We start from the raw sequence: 18,524 nt of genomic DNA, 5'->3' as shown, positions 1-18,524 counted from the left end.
TATCCTCACAAATATATTGTGTGAGAATATTGTGGATCTAGGTTGTTACTACATTTATACTCTGGTTTAAACTAATGTAGATAAAGATATAGAATATATTTATTTGTTTGTTTGTTTGTTTGTTTGTTTGTTTGTTTGTTTGTTTGTTTTCAGGGCAACCCTTAAGTTCAGAAATCTATGAAAACAAACCATAAAGAAGATATTTGACAATCTTGAAGAATTGGAGTAGTACCATCTTTTCTCATGCAATGCTATACTTCCACTCTGCATCACCACATTTTGAAGAGGAGGAGTAGATATATTTTCAATTTCCTGTTGTTCATCAGGGGAATGAGATGAATGTCATTCAAGTTCCACTATTTGCTGTCTTCTGATATCTAACTGATTACGCCTATCTGGCATTCATTTGATATTTTGGTTTTTTTCTTGAGTAAACTTATGAATGAATAAGGACAGCATTTTCTGATTTAGCAGTGTTTTATATTGTCAGCAACACATGTCCCAAAAGGTGTTGCTCTTGATAATTGTTGGAGATGAACTTCCAGTGCATCGACCTTTTGCACCAACTGTCCTAATGACCACTAGGGGCATTGGGAGCAGAGACAGTGAGTCAGGGTCTCCCTATCTGTCCCTACTCTATGACCCCTGAACTGACTCTGCAGCACTTCCTGTGCTGAGTCACAATCCTTCCTTTCCTCCTAGATAGCAGATGGAAACCTCTCTCTCGCTCTCCTTACCTATCCACTATGTAGTCCTTTAGATTAGATATAGGTCTTTCCTGTCTAAGTGTATTTAACCAATAAATGTTCAGTGTTTAGTCACACAAGCATCTCCATGTGTTTTCTCTAAATAGCTGCAATATCCAAACCATCCTCTGCTACCTACTCTGTAACTGGAGTGTGTGCTCATTCCTTAGTGCTCTGCTGTTTTACCTATTGTGGGTAAAAATCAACAACCTCTAACAATAATAAGAACAGGGAAGAAGATTGTGCTGCCTGAAATATATTTTTTAAAGTGTGATTGTAACTCACCGTTTGCTCTTGCAGCCTCATTCTTCAACTCAACATAACCTTCATATAAAGGCCTCATCTGCTTGCCAACATTAGCTCTCCAACCTTGCCATGCCCACAGCCTCTCTGAGTAATCCGTGCTGCTGGCCATTATCATGTCCAGGCCTGTCGACATAAATACAGAATCATGCCCATTGAACACTGGGATCTGACCAGCACATGATAGCATCTCAGCCATGCATTATTTAGTGTGCCATTTCAAATGCCCCCTCCCCGCCCTCTTAAGCAGATGTAATGATCTGCTTTGTAGGAGCAGCAGCAGAGCTCTCAGATAATCCCTTTCTCCACATTCATCCAGACTGACCAAAGTGATCATGGATAGCAATCATGTCCTCCAAGAGACAGAGTTGATGGTTAACCTCTGCTAACTAAGAAACGAGGCACCTTTTAAAGTGTTCTCTTATATTTAGCAGGGGAAGAGCAACAGGCCCTATCCAACCCCAGCACAGCATCCCACTATATTCATACTATATCCATAGTAGTAGTAGTGTGGCAGTTATTCAATTAATGCAAGGCAGCCAGCCTTGCATTAACCTCTAGCCGTTGTGGACAATTGCAGCTTGGGATGATGGGAGTGGCAGTCCAACAACAGCTGGAAAGTCTCAAGTTGGCCACCCTGCATTAATGTGGAAAGATCAACTCAAAATCCTACTATTTTAACTTATTTTATAAAAATTAGTCATAATCAACTAAAAGTGCCTGGAGTGATAAGAACAGTAATAAAAACTTAATAAAAACAGTAATAAAAAAGACACAGGGCTTTTTCAGATTGTGGTAAAAAGTGCTCTGAAAATAGTTTGCGAATAAATGTGTGGCAAGAGCTTACAGAGCATCCAGACAGCCCTGCAGGTTCTCATTATCTTTTCTTCCAGGATCTGATGGGGACATCGCATGGGAAACAGCCCGCTGGTGTGATTTCCTATTTCCACTGCACCACTTTTCAAACTACTTTCCGGTGAGTGCGAGTTAGTCGTCTCTTCATTCCTTTTACTACATAAATCCCTTCGTGAACCTTTTGTTGTTGTTAAATGAGAAAAACAGGAACGGCACCAGACAAGCAGAGATGAAGATGGGGAAGCTCCTCAAAGTGCCTTGAGCAACTTCTATTCATGCCCAACATGTTCCAGATAACAATTGTTTCATTTATAGAGCCCTTGATAAAGGAATGTTATTCAAAATGTGTTGGGTGTAATAAAGGTTTTTTAGAGGCACTTTGATTAACTTTTGAGGGAGTGGGAAAGTAGTACAGTCTATACTAAACCAGACGTTCTCAAACCTGTGCCCTCGCTGCTGTTGAATGGCAGCTTCCATCATCCCTAGCCACAATGACTGAAGTCCAACAACATCTGCGGACCCAAGTTTGAGATCCCCTGTTCTAAACAATGATACAGATTTTCTAAACGAAGCTGAAGGTTGCAGAAGATGCTTATTGTTTCGATTGTGGGAATTGCTTTGCTGGCTTGATCATATCAAAGCCATTTTGTTGGCTCGATGCTAGAGCTGTTTGAGCAGAAAGGCTTTGCAAGGAGAAAAACAAGACAATGGGCTCAGTGCTACAGGCAGAAAAGGGCTGGCTTGAGGGTTGGGGCTTGAAATAGATTTCGGGGGAAAGGTCCTTGGAGGTTTGAATAATGCTTTAGCAGACCGTGATGGCAGCTGCTCTTTGCAAAACCATGTCTAGAGCATTCTATCATGCAGAGTTGTGATGATCTGTTGATGTAACTTCCTTGTTTTAATATACATGTGTAACTGTCCAGCTGATTGAAATGTTTGAGCAAACTAAGACAAATGATGTAACTTCCTCTTTTGACCTCTTTTAAAACTGTGTGATGTATTTTGCAAGTTGTCTTTGGGGTCTGATCAGGTTTGTAACCTGCATGGGCTCTCTCTGACCCAATTGCTGCTGAAACTGTCTTTGTATCAATGAAGCAATTTCTTCTGTTATAATAACCACAGTGTGAAGACCCCCGTTTTCTTCCATAATATTGTACCTGGTTCCAGGGGAATACATGTATCAGGATCATCTGGTTTGCACACAGTCCCAGTGCTGTAGTTGGTACTCATTTCATTTAAAATAGTATTTAGCTGCAATTTAAACAGGAAGAACAGTATTAAAAAGTATATAACATTCTCTTATTTATCTAAAAGGCAGAGGAGCAATACTGTAATTGGATGTGCGGATGTTGAAATAATATCCTTTCAGATAAATACATTGGCTGGCATATCGCACAATGTTATGCATGTGGTGGAACATAACAGCCGTGTGGTTGTGCCAGAGCACTGTTGCGCAAGTACAAACATTTCACAAATGGAGCTGCACAATAGCTCCATTTGTGCAACTTTTGTGCTTGTGCAACTGTGTGAACATTCCATTGCATTGCATGTGTAATGTCACACAGTGTGTCAGCGACTAATATTACAAAAACAAAACTACAAAAATGTACATGAATATCAGCAGCTTGAAACAAAAGAACTAACTCTATTCCAGTAATGACTTCTAATTTCAGATTTAAAATGTGTTATTTTAATCGTGGGTTTCGCCTGCTGTTTTAACTTTTTAACCTTATTAAAATTTTATCCTATATGGTATCTATTTTATTAATGTTGTAAGCAGCCCAAGGAGTAGGTGGTTTACAGCAGGGATTCTCAACGTTGGGTCCCCAGATGTTATTGGACTTCAACTCCCATAATCCCCAGCCCCAGTGACCTTTGGTTGGGGATTATGGGAACTGAAGTTCAATAACATCTGGGGATCCAACGTTGAGAATCCCTGGTTTACAGCATATTAGAAGAGTATCAATAAAATATTGAAGTTAAAGGAAGCTGACTCCTGAGCAAGTGTCTGCAAAGCTCACATGCTTAGAATGTACAGTAGTTCTTCAAACACTTCCTTGGCAGGAAACCACATTATCAATAGGAATAATTAAACATGCCAAGAACTGAGCAGCACAACATTAACCATTTTTTAAAAAATGATGGACAACAACAGAAAATGTCATTTTGCAGAATAAGTGGCTTGTGGTTTCTGGACATGACTTACCATGATATATAGGAATATGTATGAGCTCATATAATTTTATGATCCAAGTTTACATTCACAGCAAGGAAAAAATGTCAGGCTTTCATATGTTTTACCAGGATGAATCAAGAAAAGGAATTATTTGGAACTGAAATTGATTGATTTCAACATAGAGATGGCCTACAGATATTTGACAACATACTTGGCTGTATTTTTCTGGCGGCAACACCGATGATCCTTTGTCCTGAAGAGACTGAAGCTGGAGTTTGATAGTATCATTTGAAATGTTAGACAAATTGAAATTACTGGCATTTTGGGAGGCTTTTCCATAAAATTCTGACCATTTGGAACCCGCTTCATTCTGAAAAAGATGTGTTTGAATTCTAGATTATTCATTTGCAAAGAAACAAAGTGTGCATAGAATGCTGAATGGGATGCTTTGGTCTGATCCAGCAGAGCTTTTCTTATGAAGCTTAATTTCTTGCATTCACTATCACAAGGTGGATTTCACTACTAAAGAGGTGGCCATGTTTGCACTTTGCAGATGACACCAAATTATTTATTATTTAACATTTTATTGAACATAAGAACAGCCCTGCTGGATCAGGCCCAAGGCCCATCTAGTCCAGAATCCTCTTTCGCACAGTGGCCCACCAGATGCCGCTGGAAGCCAAAGACAGAAGTTGAGGGCGTGCCCTCTCACCTGCCATTACTCCCATGCAACTGGTACTCAGAGGCATCCTGCCTTTGAGGCTGGAGGTGGCCCACAGCCCTCCAACTAGTAGCCATTGATAGACCTCTCCTCCATGAAGTCATCCAAACCCCTCTTAAAGCCATCCAGGTTGTTGGCTGTCACCACATCCTGTGGCAGAGAGTTCCACAAGTGGATCACACGTTGTGTGAAAAAGTACTTCAGGGTTGACTCAGCCTTCCATCCTTCCGAGGTCGGTAAAATGAGTACCCAGAATGTTGGGGGGCAATATGCTAAATCATTGTAAACCGCTTAGAGAGCTTCCAGCTATAGAGCGGTATATAAATGTAAGTGCTATTGCTATTGCTATTGCTAAGTGCTACTTCCGTTTGTTGGTCCTAGACCTCCTGGCAATCAATTTCATGGAGTGACCCCTGGTTCTAGTGTTGTGTGAGAGGGAAAAGAATTTCTCTCTCTCCACTTTCTCCACACCATGCATGATTTTATAGACCTCTATCATGTCTCCCCGCAGTCGTCTTTTTTCTAAACTAAAAAGCCCCAGGTGTTGTAGTCTTGCCTCATAAGAAAGGTGCTCTAGGCCCCTGATCATCTTGCTTGCCCTCTTCTGTACCTTCTCCAGTTCAACAATGTCCTTTTTAAGATGTGGTGACCAGAATTGTACGCAGTACTCCAAGTGTGGTCGCACCATAGTTTTGTATAAGGGCATTATAATGTTAGCCATTTTATTTTCAGTCCCCTTTCTAATGATCCCTAGCATGGAATTGGCCTTTTTCACAGCTGCCGCACATTGAGTTGACACTTTCAACGAGCTGTCCACCACAACCCCAAGATCCCTCTCCTGGTCCGTCAGCGACAACTCGGATCCCATCAGCATATACTTGAAGTTGGGGTTTTTCGTCCCAATGTGCATCACTTTACACTTGCTAACACTGAACCGCATTTGCCATTTTGTCACCCACTCCCCCAGTTTTGAGAGATCCTTTTGGAGCTGCTCACAATCCGTTTTTGATTTCACTACCCAGAAGAGTTTGGTATCATCTGCAAATTTGGCCACATTGCTACTTACCCCTGCTTCTAGATCATTTATGAATAAATTAAAAAGCACCGGACCCAGTACAGATCCCTGGGGGACCCCACTTCTTACTTCCCTCCATTGTGAAAACTCTCCATTTATACCTACCCTTTGTTTCCTGTCTTTCAACCAGTTAGCAATCCACACATGTACTTGTCCCCTTATCCCATGACCGCTAAGTTTCCTCAGGAGTCTTTGATGAGGAACTTTGTCAAAAGCTTTCTGGAAGTCCAGGTAGACTATGTCAACTGGATCACCTTGATCCACACACTCGTTGACACTCTCAAAGAAGTCCAAAAGGTTGGTGAGGGAAAATTTACCTTTGAGGAAGCCATGCTGGCTCACTCCCAGCAGGGCCTGTTCTTCCAGGTGCTTTACAATTTTATCCTTGAGGATGCTTTCCATCAATTTGCCAGGAACGGACGTTAGGCTAACCGGCCTGTAGTTTCCCGGATCGCCCCTGGATCACTTCTTGAAAATCGGTGTTACATTTGCTACTCTCCAGTCCTCTGGTACAGAGCCCGATTTCAGGGATAAGTTAAATATTTTAGCAAGGAGGTTGGCAATTTCACATTTGAGTTCTTTGAGGACTCTTGGATGGATGCCATCCCGCCCTGGTGATTTGTTAGCTTTCAGTTTTTCCAGACAGTTTAGAACATCATCCCTTGTCACTTCTATCTGACTCAGCTCTCTAGCTTCCATCCCTAAAAAGCCTGTTTCAGGAACAGGTATATGCTCAGTATCCTCTGCCGTGAAGACAGACGCAAATAACTCATTCAGCGTCTCTGCAACCTCCTTAATAATCCCTTTCACTCCCTCATTGTCTAATGGTCCAACTGCCTCCCTGACAGGTTTCCTGCTTCTGGTGTACTTAAAGAAGTTTTTGTTATTCCCCTTGATACTTTTGGCTAAATGTTCCTCAAACTCTCTTTTTGCCTCCCTTATTGTCACCTTGCATTTCTTTTCCCAGAGTTTGTGTTCCTTTCTGTTCTCTTCATTTGGACAGGCCTTCCAATTTTGGAAGGAAGTCTTCTTCCCTTTTATGGCTTCCTTGACAGTACCCATTAGCCATGCTGGCATCCTCCTGGACTTAGTGGTACCTTTCCTCCTTTTGGGTATACAATCTAACTGGGCTTCTAGCATTGTGGTTTTGAGTAAACTCCATGCACTCTGGAGCGAAGTGACTCTCCTGATTTCCCCCCTCAGCTTTCTTTTCACCATACTCCTCATTTTGGAGAAGTTTCCTCTTCTGAAATTCAAAATGTCTGTGTTAGACATCCTTGGTGATTCTCTCCCCGCATGTATGCTGAATTTGATGGCACTGTGGTCACTGTTCCCTAAAAGGTAGATGACACTGACGTCACTTACCAGGTCCTGGGTGTCACTCAGAATTAGATCCAAGGTCGCCTTCTCTCTGGTTGGTTCCATGACCAACTGTTCTAGGGCACAGTCATTTAGCGTATCTAGAAATTTGACCTCTTTGTCATGACTTGAATGTGAATTTACCCAGTCTATGTGTGGGTAATTGAAATCACACATAATTACAGCCCTGCCTCTCCTTGATGCCTCCCTGATTTCCTCCTACAACTCCCAGTCAATGTCGGCATTATGATCCGGAGGGCGATAGCACGTCCCCAGTAGCACGTTCCTTTTCCGGCCTTGTATAGTCACCCACAGGGTTTCTGTGGAGGACTCCAGTCCACTTAGGTTTTCTAGCTTGTTAGATTCTATCCCTTTTTTAACATACAGTGCTACCCCTCCTCCAAGGTGTCCCTCCCTGTCCTTTCTATAGAGTTTATACCCAGGGATAACAGTGTCCCACTGGTTCTCACTGTTCCACCATGTTTCTGTTATGCCCACTATATCTATTTCTGCGTTAGCAACCAAGCACTCCATCTTGGCTCAGAGGCTTCTGGCATTGGCATATAAGCACCTATATGCTGAATCTCTCCCTGATGTGTGCTATTCTTTTTACTCTTTGACCTGCTGGCACAGGCTCCCGTCTGCTCTTTATGCAGTTCTGCTCTTTCCCCTTCTGTTTTATCTGAATTCTTTGCAGCCTCACACTTTAAAGGATGGCTTTTGCCAAACGGGATACTGCCCAGCTCCCATCGGCTCCCAGGTGTCATTTTAAAAGCTGCTCTGCAACCTTTTTTATTTTAAGCGCCAGCAGTCTGGTTCCATCTTGGTTCAAGTGCAGCCTGTCCCTTTTGTACAGGCCTTGCTTGCCCCAAAATGTGTCCCAGTGCCTAACAAATCTAAACCCCTCCTCCCGGCACATATTGTATATCTCCCACTACCAAAGTCTCTAGGTGGTTATTATTAAAGACTGTAAAAATCTAAGAGGAATGTGAAGAGCCCCCAAAGGATCTCTGCAACTCGGGTGAAAGGTCAACAAAACTTCATCCAATACATGGCTGATGTTGGCCTACAACCCCCATAATCCCTGGCTATCGGCCACTGTGGCTGGGGGTTATGGGATATGTAGTCCAAAACAGCTGGAGGGGCAATATTGAGCAGGCCTGATCCCATGTGTGGTGGTTTTGGCTAATGGATTCCTCGATCCAGGCCAGCTTTTGAATGAACATAAGAACAACTCTGCTAGATCAGGCCCAAGGCCTATCTGGTCCAGCACCCTGTTTTACACAGTGGCCCACCAGATGCCTCTGGGAGCCCACAAGCAAAAGTTGAGGGCACGCCCTCTCTCTTGCTGTTGCTCACCAGCAATTGGTATTTAGCTGCATTATGCCTGAGGCTGAAGGTGGCCTATAGCCACCAGACTAGTAGTCATTGTTAGACCTGTCCTCCTTGAATTTGTCTAAGCCCTTTTTAAAGCCATCCAAGCTGGTGGCCATCAGGACATCACGTGGCAGAGAACTCCATAGATTATTTGTGCACTGTGTGGGAAAGTACTTACTTTTGTCAGTCTTTAATTTCCTGACCTTCAATTCCATGGGATGACCCCTGGTTCTAGTGTTGTGAGAGAGGGAAAAAAAATTCTCTTTGTCCACTCTCTCCACTTTATACACCTCTGTCATGTCTCCCCATAGTCACCTCTTTTCCAAACTAAAGAGCCCCAGATGCTTTTGCCTTGCCTCATACGGAAGGTGCTCCAGGCCTCTGATCATCTTGGTTGTCCGCTTCAGCACCTTTTCCAGTTCTACAATGTCCTTCTTAAGATACGGTGACCAGAACTGTACTCAGTACTCCAAATATCGCCGTGCCATAGATTTGTATAAGGGCATTATAATAGCATTCTTATTTTCAACCATCTTCCAAATGATCACTAGAAGGGAATTTGCCTTTTGAAAAGCTGCTGCTGCGCAGAGAGTCAACAGTTTGAATGTGCTGTCCACTATGACCACAAGATCTCTCTTCTGGTCAGTCATTGACAACTCAGATTCCATCAAAGAATATGTGTATTTGGTGTTTTTATTTTTGCCCCAATATGCACCACTTTACACTTGCTTATGCTGAACCACATTTGCCATTTTGTCGCCCACTCCTGCAGTTCAGAGAGATCCTTTTGGAGATCCTCACAATCTGTTTAGGATTTCACAACCCTGAATGGTTTAATGTCATCTGCAAATCTGGCCACTTCACTGGTTACCCCAATTTCTAGATCCTTTATGAACAACTTAAAGAGCACTGGACCCAGTACAGATCCTTGGTGGGGGCGGGCCCATTTCTTACTTCTCTCCATTTTGAAAACTGTCCATTTATTCCTACCCTCCTAGGACAGGGAAGAGTATTGCCTTCATGCTCTGTTTTTAAGCTTTCCAGAGACATCTGGCTGGTAAATTTTGAAAACAAAATACTGGATTAGGTGGTAATTCTGTTCCATTTTGATCTAATGTTCTTTTTAAAAAGATGTTCTAATGCATTATAAGATTTTGCCCCCCACTCCCAAAATAAACATTTTTACAGTCATTAAAAAAACCACTTTCTAGTAATAAAGCAAATATATTGGTCAGCTTGTAGATTGCAAATATATAGCAAATATATTGGTCAGCTTGTAGATTGCAAATATATAGCAAATATATTGGTCGGCTTGTAGATTGGTCCTAGCTTGTGTGATCCAATGACCGTTTTACTGAGCACTTTCCAGTTTATGCGCTACAGCATTGTAGCACTATAACACAAGATAAAATCCAAAAGAAGGCATCAGAAATGTGAACTGCACTTTGCTATCAGCACAGGGACTGTGGTGTCACAACACAGGAAGTACAGAAGCAAATTTAGCAGATTTGTAGTTACCCTGTTGTAGGTTTTAATCTGGAAAGCACCCTCATGAAATCCCCAGGGCTAAATTTAAATATATATTGAACAGGTTCCGTCTCCAAACTTGTTTCATTGCCAGACTCGGCCTTGAAAACAGAGAAGTAAGAGAGTGCCCCTAAGCATGGACTGAGTGCAGTTTTGCAATCCTTGTACGGCAATAGCCATCCTACCAGCTGATGTTTGTGACTGGGAGGCAGGTCTTCCTATTCCAAAGGATGTGGCTTCCACACAGGTTGAAGCTCTAGTTGTTTTCTTGTCAAGTGTTAATTATTGATATTCCTATGTAAGAGCTTAGATCTAGAATAACTTGCTTGCAAATGAATTGCTCAAACAGTTAAACATTCTGAAGAGAACTGTTAAAATGAATCATAGGTACACACTGTCATAAAGATGCCTATGCTATGTATAAATTTGGTAACTGGTTTGACTCTAAAAGTTGCATAAGTTCAAAAGATTGTGCTTCCCAGGGTATGTTAGCTTTCCTAAATGTTTATTGTATTACTGTCTTATGCAACTTTCTTTAGCTTCCTTTGAAGTCATTCTGCACATTTATTTCAGTCCCATTAAGGATGAAAAAAAGCTAATTATAATAATATTTTAATGTTGAGGGCTTCCCTACCTCCTGTGGCCAAGATGTGTGAACCAAAAGCTTCTTTGCTACAAGAATTCAGTACTGATGATAGCTGAGGTTACCACAGCTGCACATTAAAATATTATTATAATTAGCTTTTTTTCATCCTTAATGGGACTGAAATAAAAGTGCAGAATGACTTCAAAGGAAAAACTAACTAACTTCAAAACTAACTTTTGCTGGGTTGTGTCCACCATCTTTTATTCTTGGAATTTTCTGAAGATGGGTTAGGAAACCATCAATGAAATACTTCTTGTAGACTAGGTAATACAGTAAGTGCTTCTTCCATCTCAAGGAATTTAGAAGCCACACTATTCTGGAAAACTATAGAAAGGTTCTCTCAATGTACCTAGTGCATTACTGAATATTTAGGCAACATTATGAGAATACTAATTTTTGTTGTCCATCTTGAGTAGGGTGGAGGACAAAAAAATCTCATCTCAGATAAGTAAGTCACAAAAATGAGCATCATGTCAATAAATACTGGACCAGTATCTAATTTTCAGAGCTACTCCTTGAAGATGCTTAAAGTTTCATCTTACTCACTACTCCAAATCATTTCTAGTACTTTCTTTGACATTGACAAATCATATATTTATTTTCTAAGATTATATAGCAAAGCATTGTCAAAGGTACCCACCATCTTCTTGGTATTCTCTTCTGTGATGTTGGTGTTATAATCCCATGAAGCGAGTGAACTTTCATATGATAATGTTTCTGCTTGTATATCAAATTGCACCAAAAATTCTGCAGCTTGTTGGGTCACATCCTGTGCCAGAGCCAGAAGAGCCAAGCTCCAGATAAACCCCAGATGGACCAACATACTTCCTCCCAGACCAAGAGATGCCAGATGAATGAGGTTCCTTCAAGAAGGATTCCTTATCAGCACTTGTCTCATCAGCCTTTGTACACAGGGCAGCCATGGAAAAAGAGGCAGAATTCAATTCATTGGACATTATATAGTCTTGATCCAGCAAAAGGGCAAAAATAGAATTTTTTAAAAAAAGTCAAATGAGCAAGAGTAAATCATTAACTTTCAAGCAGCATAATTACCTGTACTATTTTATGGCTTTCTTTTGAAAGGCGTTTACTTGTAGTTAATATTTCCCCAGCATCCTGTCAATGATACAGCTCATTATTATCTGTTGTGTCAGATTTTCTGAGTTTAGATGTGATTTTTAACAGATTTATGAGAATACAGTAATACTTGAGGCTGCTGCTGAAGTTCTGATGGGCTGCTTCAAACCAATGTGTGAAATTCAGCATTCCTTATAACTGCACTCTTGGCTGTGTGAGTTTTTCCCCCCAGTGGCTCCTCTCAGATCGCACCCTCTGTTTTTCTCACCCCCTTTCCATTCCTCTGGAATTCTCCTCAACCATCCTTGCTTCTCTCAACCTGCTGCATGCTGAGATGCCAGAGTTTGACTCCTTCCTTCATAGGCCATCAGTCTTCTACTCCTCTGTCCTTAGACGTTTCTGCTTACTCTGCCCCTTTCCAGGATCAGAAGAGCTTAGCCAATGGCAGCCCTTCTGCCTGTTCAACTTCCTTGTGGCATGAGGGCCACTCAGCTAATCCCTGCTAATGTTTCATCATCATTACCAATGCAAAATCCCTTAGTGCATGGGTGGCCAACCTGGGGCTCTCCAGTTCTTGTCAGAATACAACTCCCTTCACCTCCTGTCACAACTGCAGCTGGGGATTATGGGAGCTGTAGTCCAACATTAACTGGAGAGCCCTAAGTTGTTCACCCCTTGTCTTCTTAGTGCATTATTAGTATATATGTACAGTTGCAATTCTTCCCTACTAAAAATGGTTAGTTAAACTTCCTTGACCAGGACAAAGAGCACTTCACTCAAGACAACAACATAAATTCCATTATCACATAAGAAAAATAAGTTGTGTTTAGCAGTGGTGTGACATATTTCTTAGATCACTTTCCCCATAAACTTTCTGATCCTGTACATTCCTGCCATATCAATGTACAAAAATCTTCCAGTATTTTTCTTTTTATAAAAAGAATTTGATTCGCTACATCCAAGGAAATACTCCTCCTCTTCCAAATATTGATATACAGCCTATCAACAAAAGTTCTCAAAGTGGTTTACATAGAAAGATAAATAAATAATAGGATGGTTTCCTGTCCCCAAAAGGCTCAAAATCTAAAAGAAATACAAGGTAGAAACCAGCCACAGCCACTGGTGGGATTCTGTGCTGGGGGTGAATTGGGCCAGTTGAATGCCAAATGAATTAAGGTGCATCCTTTTCCTGGGCATTACTTAAGTGAGCCTAGTATTATATCCCAGGTCACTATGACAAGCCATGATCTGTACATGAGCAGGCACAAGCTTTGGGTCCTCCTTCCTCTCTTTCCCTCCTTCTTTACATACCAGGAAAGGAAGGTTAACAATATGAAGCTTCTGTTTACAGTTTATAACAAACCACAATGTTCCTTTTAATCTGCATACAGGAAATTGTAGTTGACCAAATCATAGCTCATTACGAAACCAGGATATCAGATTCTGGTTTATTATTCTAATAACAACAACAATAATCTCATTAACTAATTGTACAAACTACAGTTTCCCATATTCAGATGAAATGAAGATGGGAAACTGTGGGTTGTTGAAAGTGATTAATGGAAATTTTAAACAACTTCCCTTATGTTCAAATGAGATGGGGAGGAGAGAGGCAAGAGCCTGAGGCCCGCATCTGCTCATACCAAACCATGGTTTCTTGTTACTTATGAACTGGATTAATGGCATTTTGCTTGGAGGAAAAGCTTAAAACTGAATAAGTAAGTTCAATAAAATTACATTTTTGTCTCCTAAGTGGACATAAATCAACATAAGTCGATTAGCAATGAAATCAGGCTAATGATTTATATAATCAGAAGGCTACCTTTTTGGCTGAAAGGCAGAGCCAATGAATCAATGCACTAATTGTTTCCTAACAGACTCCTGGGCAGGATGGGAGTGAAGGACACAAGTGGCATTGTCCCTTTGGAAAAAGAGGATCAAAATAGAAAAGAGAGATAAATTAGGAGCCCTTAAACACAAGAGAGTAGGGTGGTGGCAGTACAGGGAGACTGGATTTAGAATGCAGACTCAAACAGGAAGCTTAGCTGCAACTAACGATTTGGACAGATAATAAAATGACTTTTTTGCTTTGTATCTTCCATGGCAATATAAACATAAGAACAGCCCTGCTGGATCAGGCCCAAGGCCTATCTGGTCCAGCATCCTGTTTCACACAGTGGCCCACCAGGTGCCTCTGGGAGCCCACAGGGAAGAGGTGAGAGCATGCCCTCTCTCCTGCTGTTGCTCCCCTGCTACTGGTATTGAGAAGGATTGTGCCTCTGAGGCTGGAGGTGGTCCATTGCCACCAGACTAGTAGCCATTGACAAACCTGTCCTCCATGAATTTGTCTAAGCCCCTTTTAAAGCCATCCAAGCTAGTGGCCATCAGCACATCCCATGGCAAGGAATTCCATAGATTAATTATGTGCTGTGTGGAAAAGTACATCCTTTTGTCAGCCTTAAATTTCCTGACCTTCCATTTCATGGGATGACCCCTGTTTCAGACCCCTGTGTTGTAAGAGAAGGAGAAAAATTTCTCTCTGTCCACTCTCTCCACACCATGCATAATTTTATAGACCTCTATCATGTCTCAGCTTAGTCACATCATTTCCAAAATAAAAAGCACCATATGCTGCATCACTTATGCATCACTTTATCATATGCATCACTTTACACTTGCTTCCATTGAACTGCATTCACCATTTTGTCACTCACTCCCCCAGTTCGGAGATAGCTTCTGTTCACAGTTTGTAACAAACCATAATGTTCCTTTTAATCTGGATACAGGAAATTGTAGTTGATCATAGCTCAAATCATAGCTCATTAAGAAAGCTATGTCATTAAGAAATGTATGTCAATCGGATCACCTTTATCCACATGCCTGTTGACACTCTCAAAGAACTCCAAAGTATTAGTGAGGCAAAACTTGCCCTTGCAGAAACCATGCTGGTTCTCCTTCAGCAAGGCGTTTTCTTCTATATGTTCAACCATTTTGTCCATAAGTATGCTTTCCATCAATTTACCCGTCACCAAAGTTAAGCTAACAAGCCTGTAATTTCCAGAATCACCCCTGGATCCCTTTTTGAAAATCGGAGTTACATTGGCTACTTCCCAGTAGGGATGTGCACAGAACCATTTGGCGCTCCATTCTAGGAGCACCAAACCGGTTCTGTCAACTGACATTCGAGCCAGTTCAGAGGGCAGGGGAGTTTCTTTAAGGGGTAGGGGAGGCACTGCATACCTGCCAGCCCCCACCTCCCTGCTTTCCCCCTGCCCACACTCTAGCAAAAAGTGGGCATGCGAGGCTGCAGCATGCCTCTCTGCAGCCTCGGTCAGTGTCACCACAGAAATGGCTGATGCACGTGTGCGTGTGTGCCATGCACACTTATGTTAGCCATTTCCATGGTGACACTGACCGGGGCTGCAGAGGGCATGCTGCAGTCTTGCACCCCCACTTTTTACAAGAGCGACAGCAGGGGGAAAGCAGAGGAGCGGGGACTGGCAGGTAGGCAGCACCTCCCCTGCCCCTTAAAGAACCCCCTGGCCTCCTGGAAATGCACAGAACTGGTTCCGTGCACATCCCTGCTTTCCAGTCCTCTGGCACAGAGCCTGATTGTAGGGATAAGTTCCGTATTGTTGCTAGGAGATCAGCAATTTCACAATTTCAGTTCCTTCAGAACTCTTGGATGGATGCCATCTGGTCCTGATGATTTGTTAATTTTTAGTTTTTCAAGATGGTTTAGAACATCTTCCCTTTTCACCTCAAATTGGCCCAGTTCTTCAGCCTCTAAACCCGAGAAGCTCAATTCCAGAGAGGGTATATGGTCAGTGTCCTTCACCATAAAGACAGATGCAAAGAACTCATTCAGTACAATCTCCTTCTCCTTAATAATCAGTTTCACGCCCTCATTATCTAAGGGTCCAACCGCTCCCTGGCAGGTTTTCTGCTGTGGGTATATTTAAAGAAGTTTTTGTTATTCTCCTTGACACTACTAGCTATATGCTCCTCAAACTCTCTTTTTGTATCCCGTATTGTTTCCTTACATTTCTTCTGCCAGAGTTTATGTTCCTTCCTGTTCCTCCCTGTTCGTCCCATTTGGTCAGAACTCTATTTTCTGAAGGAAGTCTTCTTCCCTTTTCTAGCTTCCCTGACTCTGCTTGTTAGCCATGCTGGTCTCATCCTGAACTTGGTGGTACCTTTCCTCCTTCTTGGTATACATTCCAACTGAGTTTCTAGTATTGTGGTTTTAAATAAGTTCCATGCTTTCTGGAGTGATTGGACCCTCCTGACTTTCCCTTTCAGCTTCCGTTTTACCAATCCCCTCATTTCTGAGAAGTTTCCTCTTCTGAAATCCAACATATCTATGTTGGACTTCCTTCACAATTCTCCACGTGCATATATGCTGAATTGGATCACAGTATGGTCACTGCTCTCCAATGCTTCTGCAACTCTGACATCTCAAACCAGGTCTTGGGCACCACTCAGTATTAAGTCCAAGGTCACCATTTCTCTGGTTGATTCTGTGACTAACTATTCTAAGGCACAGTCATTTAGCATGTCTAGAAATTTGGTTTCTCTTTCATTATGTGAATGTGAATTTACCCAGTCTATGTGTAGGACATGGAGTTTAAGTCATCCATTATTACTGCTCTGTCTCTCTTTGACACCTCTCTTATTTGCTTCTCCAATTCCAAGTCACTCTCAGCATTTTGATCCAGAGGGCGATAGCACATCCCTAGTAACACATTTCCTTTTAGTCCCCATATAACAATACCCATAATGATTCTGTGGAGGACTCTGGTCCACCTAGGTTTTCTAGCTTGTTGGAATCTATCCATCTTATTTATTTATTATTTCTCTGTGTAAACCACCCTGAGCCATTTTTGGAAGGGCGGTATATAAATCAAGTAAACAAACAAACAAACAAACAAACACTATGCTACTCCTCCCCACATCCTCCCCTCCCTGTCCCTTCTGTAGAGTTTATATCCAGGAATAACAGTGCCCCACTGGTGTTTTTTTTTTACAGTGCCACCAGTTTTTTTTTTTAATTTATTGTTGCATTTCTATACCACCTTTCATTAAAAGACAACTCCAAGGCGGTTTACAAAAATTAAAAACGCACAATAAAAAAGCAATAAAAACATCAAGCTAAAAATATAAAAACATAAAAAAACAGGCATAAAAACAATACAAATAAAAACACACAGAAGCAGCATTAAAAACGATTATGTAAAAGCCTGGGTAAAAAGCCAAGTTTTAATAAGCTTTCTAAAAGCCGTGATGGAGTCCGAGGAGCGAATGGCCACTGGGAGAGCATTCCAAAGTCTGGGAGCAGCAACAGAGAAGGCCCTGTCCCAAGTGCACGACAGCCGGGCCTTTCTCATTGTCGGCACCCGGATCAGGGACCCCTCAGATGTCCTTGTCAAGCGGGCAGCAACCCTTAGGAGCAGGCGGTCCCTCAGATACCCCAGGCCCAAACCGTTAAGGGCTTTAAAGGTCAAAACCAGCACCTTGAATGTTTTCTGTTATGCCCACTGTATTTATGTTTTCATTAATAACCAAGTACTCCAGCTCCCCCATCTTTACTCGGAGGCTTCTGTCATTGGTATATAGACACCTATACGCCGAATCTCTTACCTGGTGTTGGTGCATGCTATCTCCTTTACTATCATTTGATAATAAGCTTTTTGGCCAGCTCTTGTGTGTTTCCTTCTGCTCAACCCCTGGCTCTACTCTGTCCACTTCTGGTTTATCCTAAACGTGTGCACCCTCACACCTTAGGGGATTTTGCATGCTGAACCAGATACCACCCAGTTCCTGTTGGTAATTCCCCAGGCATCATTTTAAAACCTGCTCTGTGACCTTTTTATTTTAAGCACCATCAGTCTGGTTCCATTTTGGTTGAAGAGGAGCCCATCCCTATTGTAGAGGTTGCACCAAAATGTATCCCAGTGCCTAACAAACATAAACCCTTCCTCCTGGCACCACCATCTCTTTCACACATTGAGACCCCTCAGCTCCGCCTGTCTCACTGGCCCTGCATGTGGAACAGGTAGCACTTCAGAAAATGCTACCCTAGGGGTCCTGGGCTTCAGTATGCTACCTAGCAACCTAAATTTGGTTTCCAAGACCTCTAGACTGCATTTCCCAACATCGTTGTGTGCCAATGTGCACCACAACTGCTGACTCCTCCCCAGCACTGCCTAACAGCCTACCTAGATACAGCATGACATCGCAACCTTCTCACCAGGTAGGCAAGTCACCATGTGGTCTACACGTGGGTCACAGACCCTTCTCCCTATGCCCCTAATGATTGAATCAACCACTACTAGGAGGCCCCTACCTCCCAAAGAGTATCCTCTGTGGGGGAGGATATGGGTGCATCACCCAAGGAAGGGGTCCCTGCTAAGGAAGTGTTTCCCTCTTCCTCAGACTGATGTTCTCCTTCTCCAAGACCTTCATTCTCCGTGACGGAAGAAGTGCCATCAGCCTGGGAGTCAGGGGCGTAACTACTATTAGGCAAGGGGAGGTGGCTGCCTGGGGGCCCCCACGCCTCGAGGCCCCCCCAGATGCAAGTCACATGTGAAGTGTGTGTGTGTGTATCAGCGAGGGGCCCATTTTAAAATTTTGTCTCTGGGCCCACTCCAGCCTTGTTACGC

The 18,524-nt window shown here is 42.4% G+C and overlaps 1 protein-coding gene across 1 annotated transcript in view; it reads right to left on the bottom strand.

Annotated features, from left to right (window-relative positions):
- The window catches only part of ACE2 (angiotensin converting enzyme 2), a 47,211-nt gene extending 35,582 nt beyond the window's left edge, over positions 1-11,629 (bottom strand). The window contains exons 1-4 of the mRNA XM_053310670.1: positions 11,426-11,629; positions 4,292-4,450; positions 3,062-3,155; positions 1,032-1,175 (exon numbers count right to left, since the gene is read on the bottom strand). Coding sequence (XP_053166645.1) covers positions 1,032-1,175; positions 3,062-3,155; positions 4,292-4,450; positions 11,426-11,608 — 580 coding nt within the window. The 5' untranslated portion in view covers positions 11,609-11,629. The remainder of the gene's footprint in view (positions 1-1,031; positions 1,176-3,061; positions 3,156-4,291; positions 4,451-11,425) is intronic.
- Positions 11,630-18,524: the final 6,895 nt, after the last annotated feature.

This window comes from Hemicordylus capensis, chromosome 3, assembly GCF_027244095.1.
Source record: "Hemicordylus capensis ecotype Gifberg chromosome 3, rHemCap1.1.pri, whole genome shotgun sequence".
Classification (NCBI taxonomy): domain Eukaryota; kingdom Metazoa; phylum Chordata; class Lepidosauria; order Squamata; family Cordylidae; genus Hemicordylus; species Hemicordylus capensis.
The sequence above is the reverse complement of the archived record's forward strand: the minus strand, read 5'-3'. Positions and strand labels throughout refer to the sequence as shown.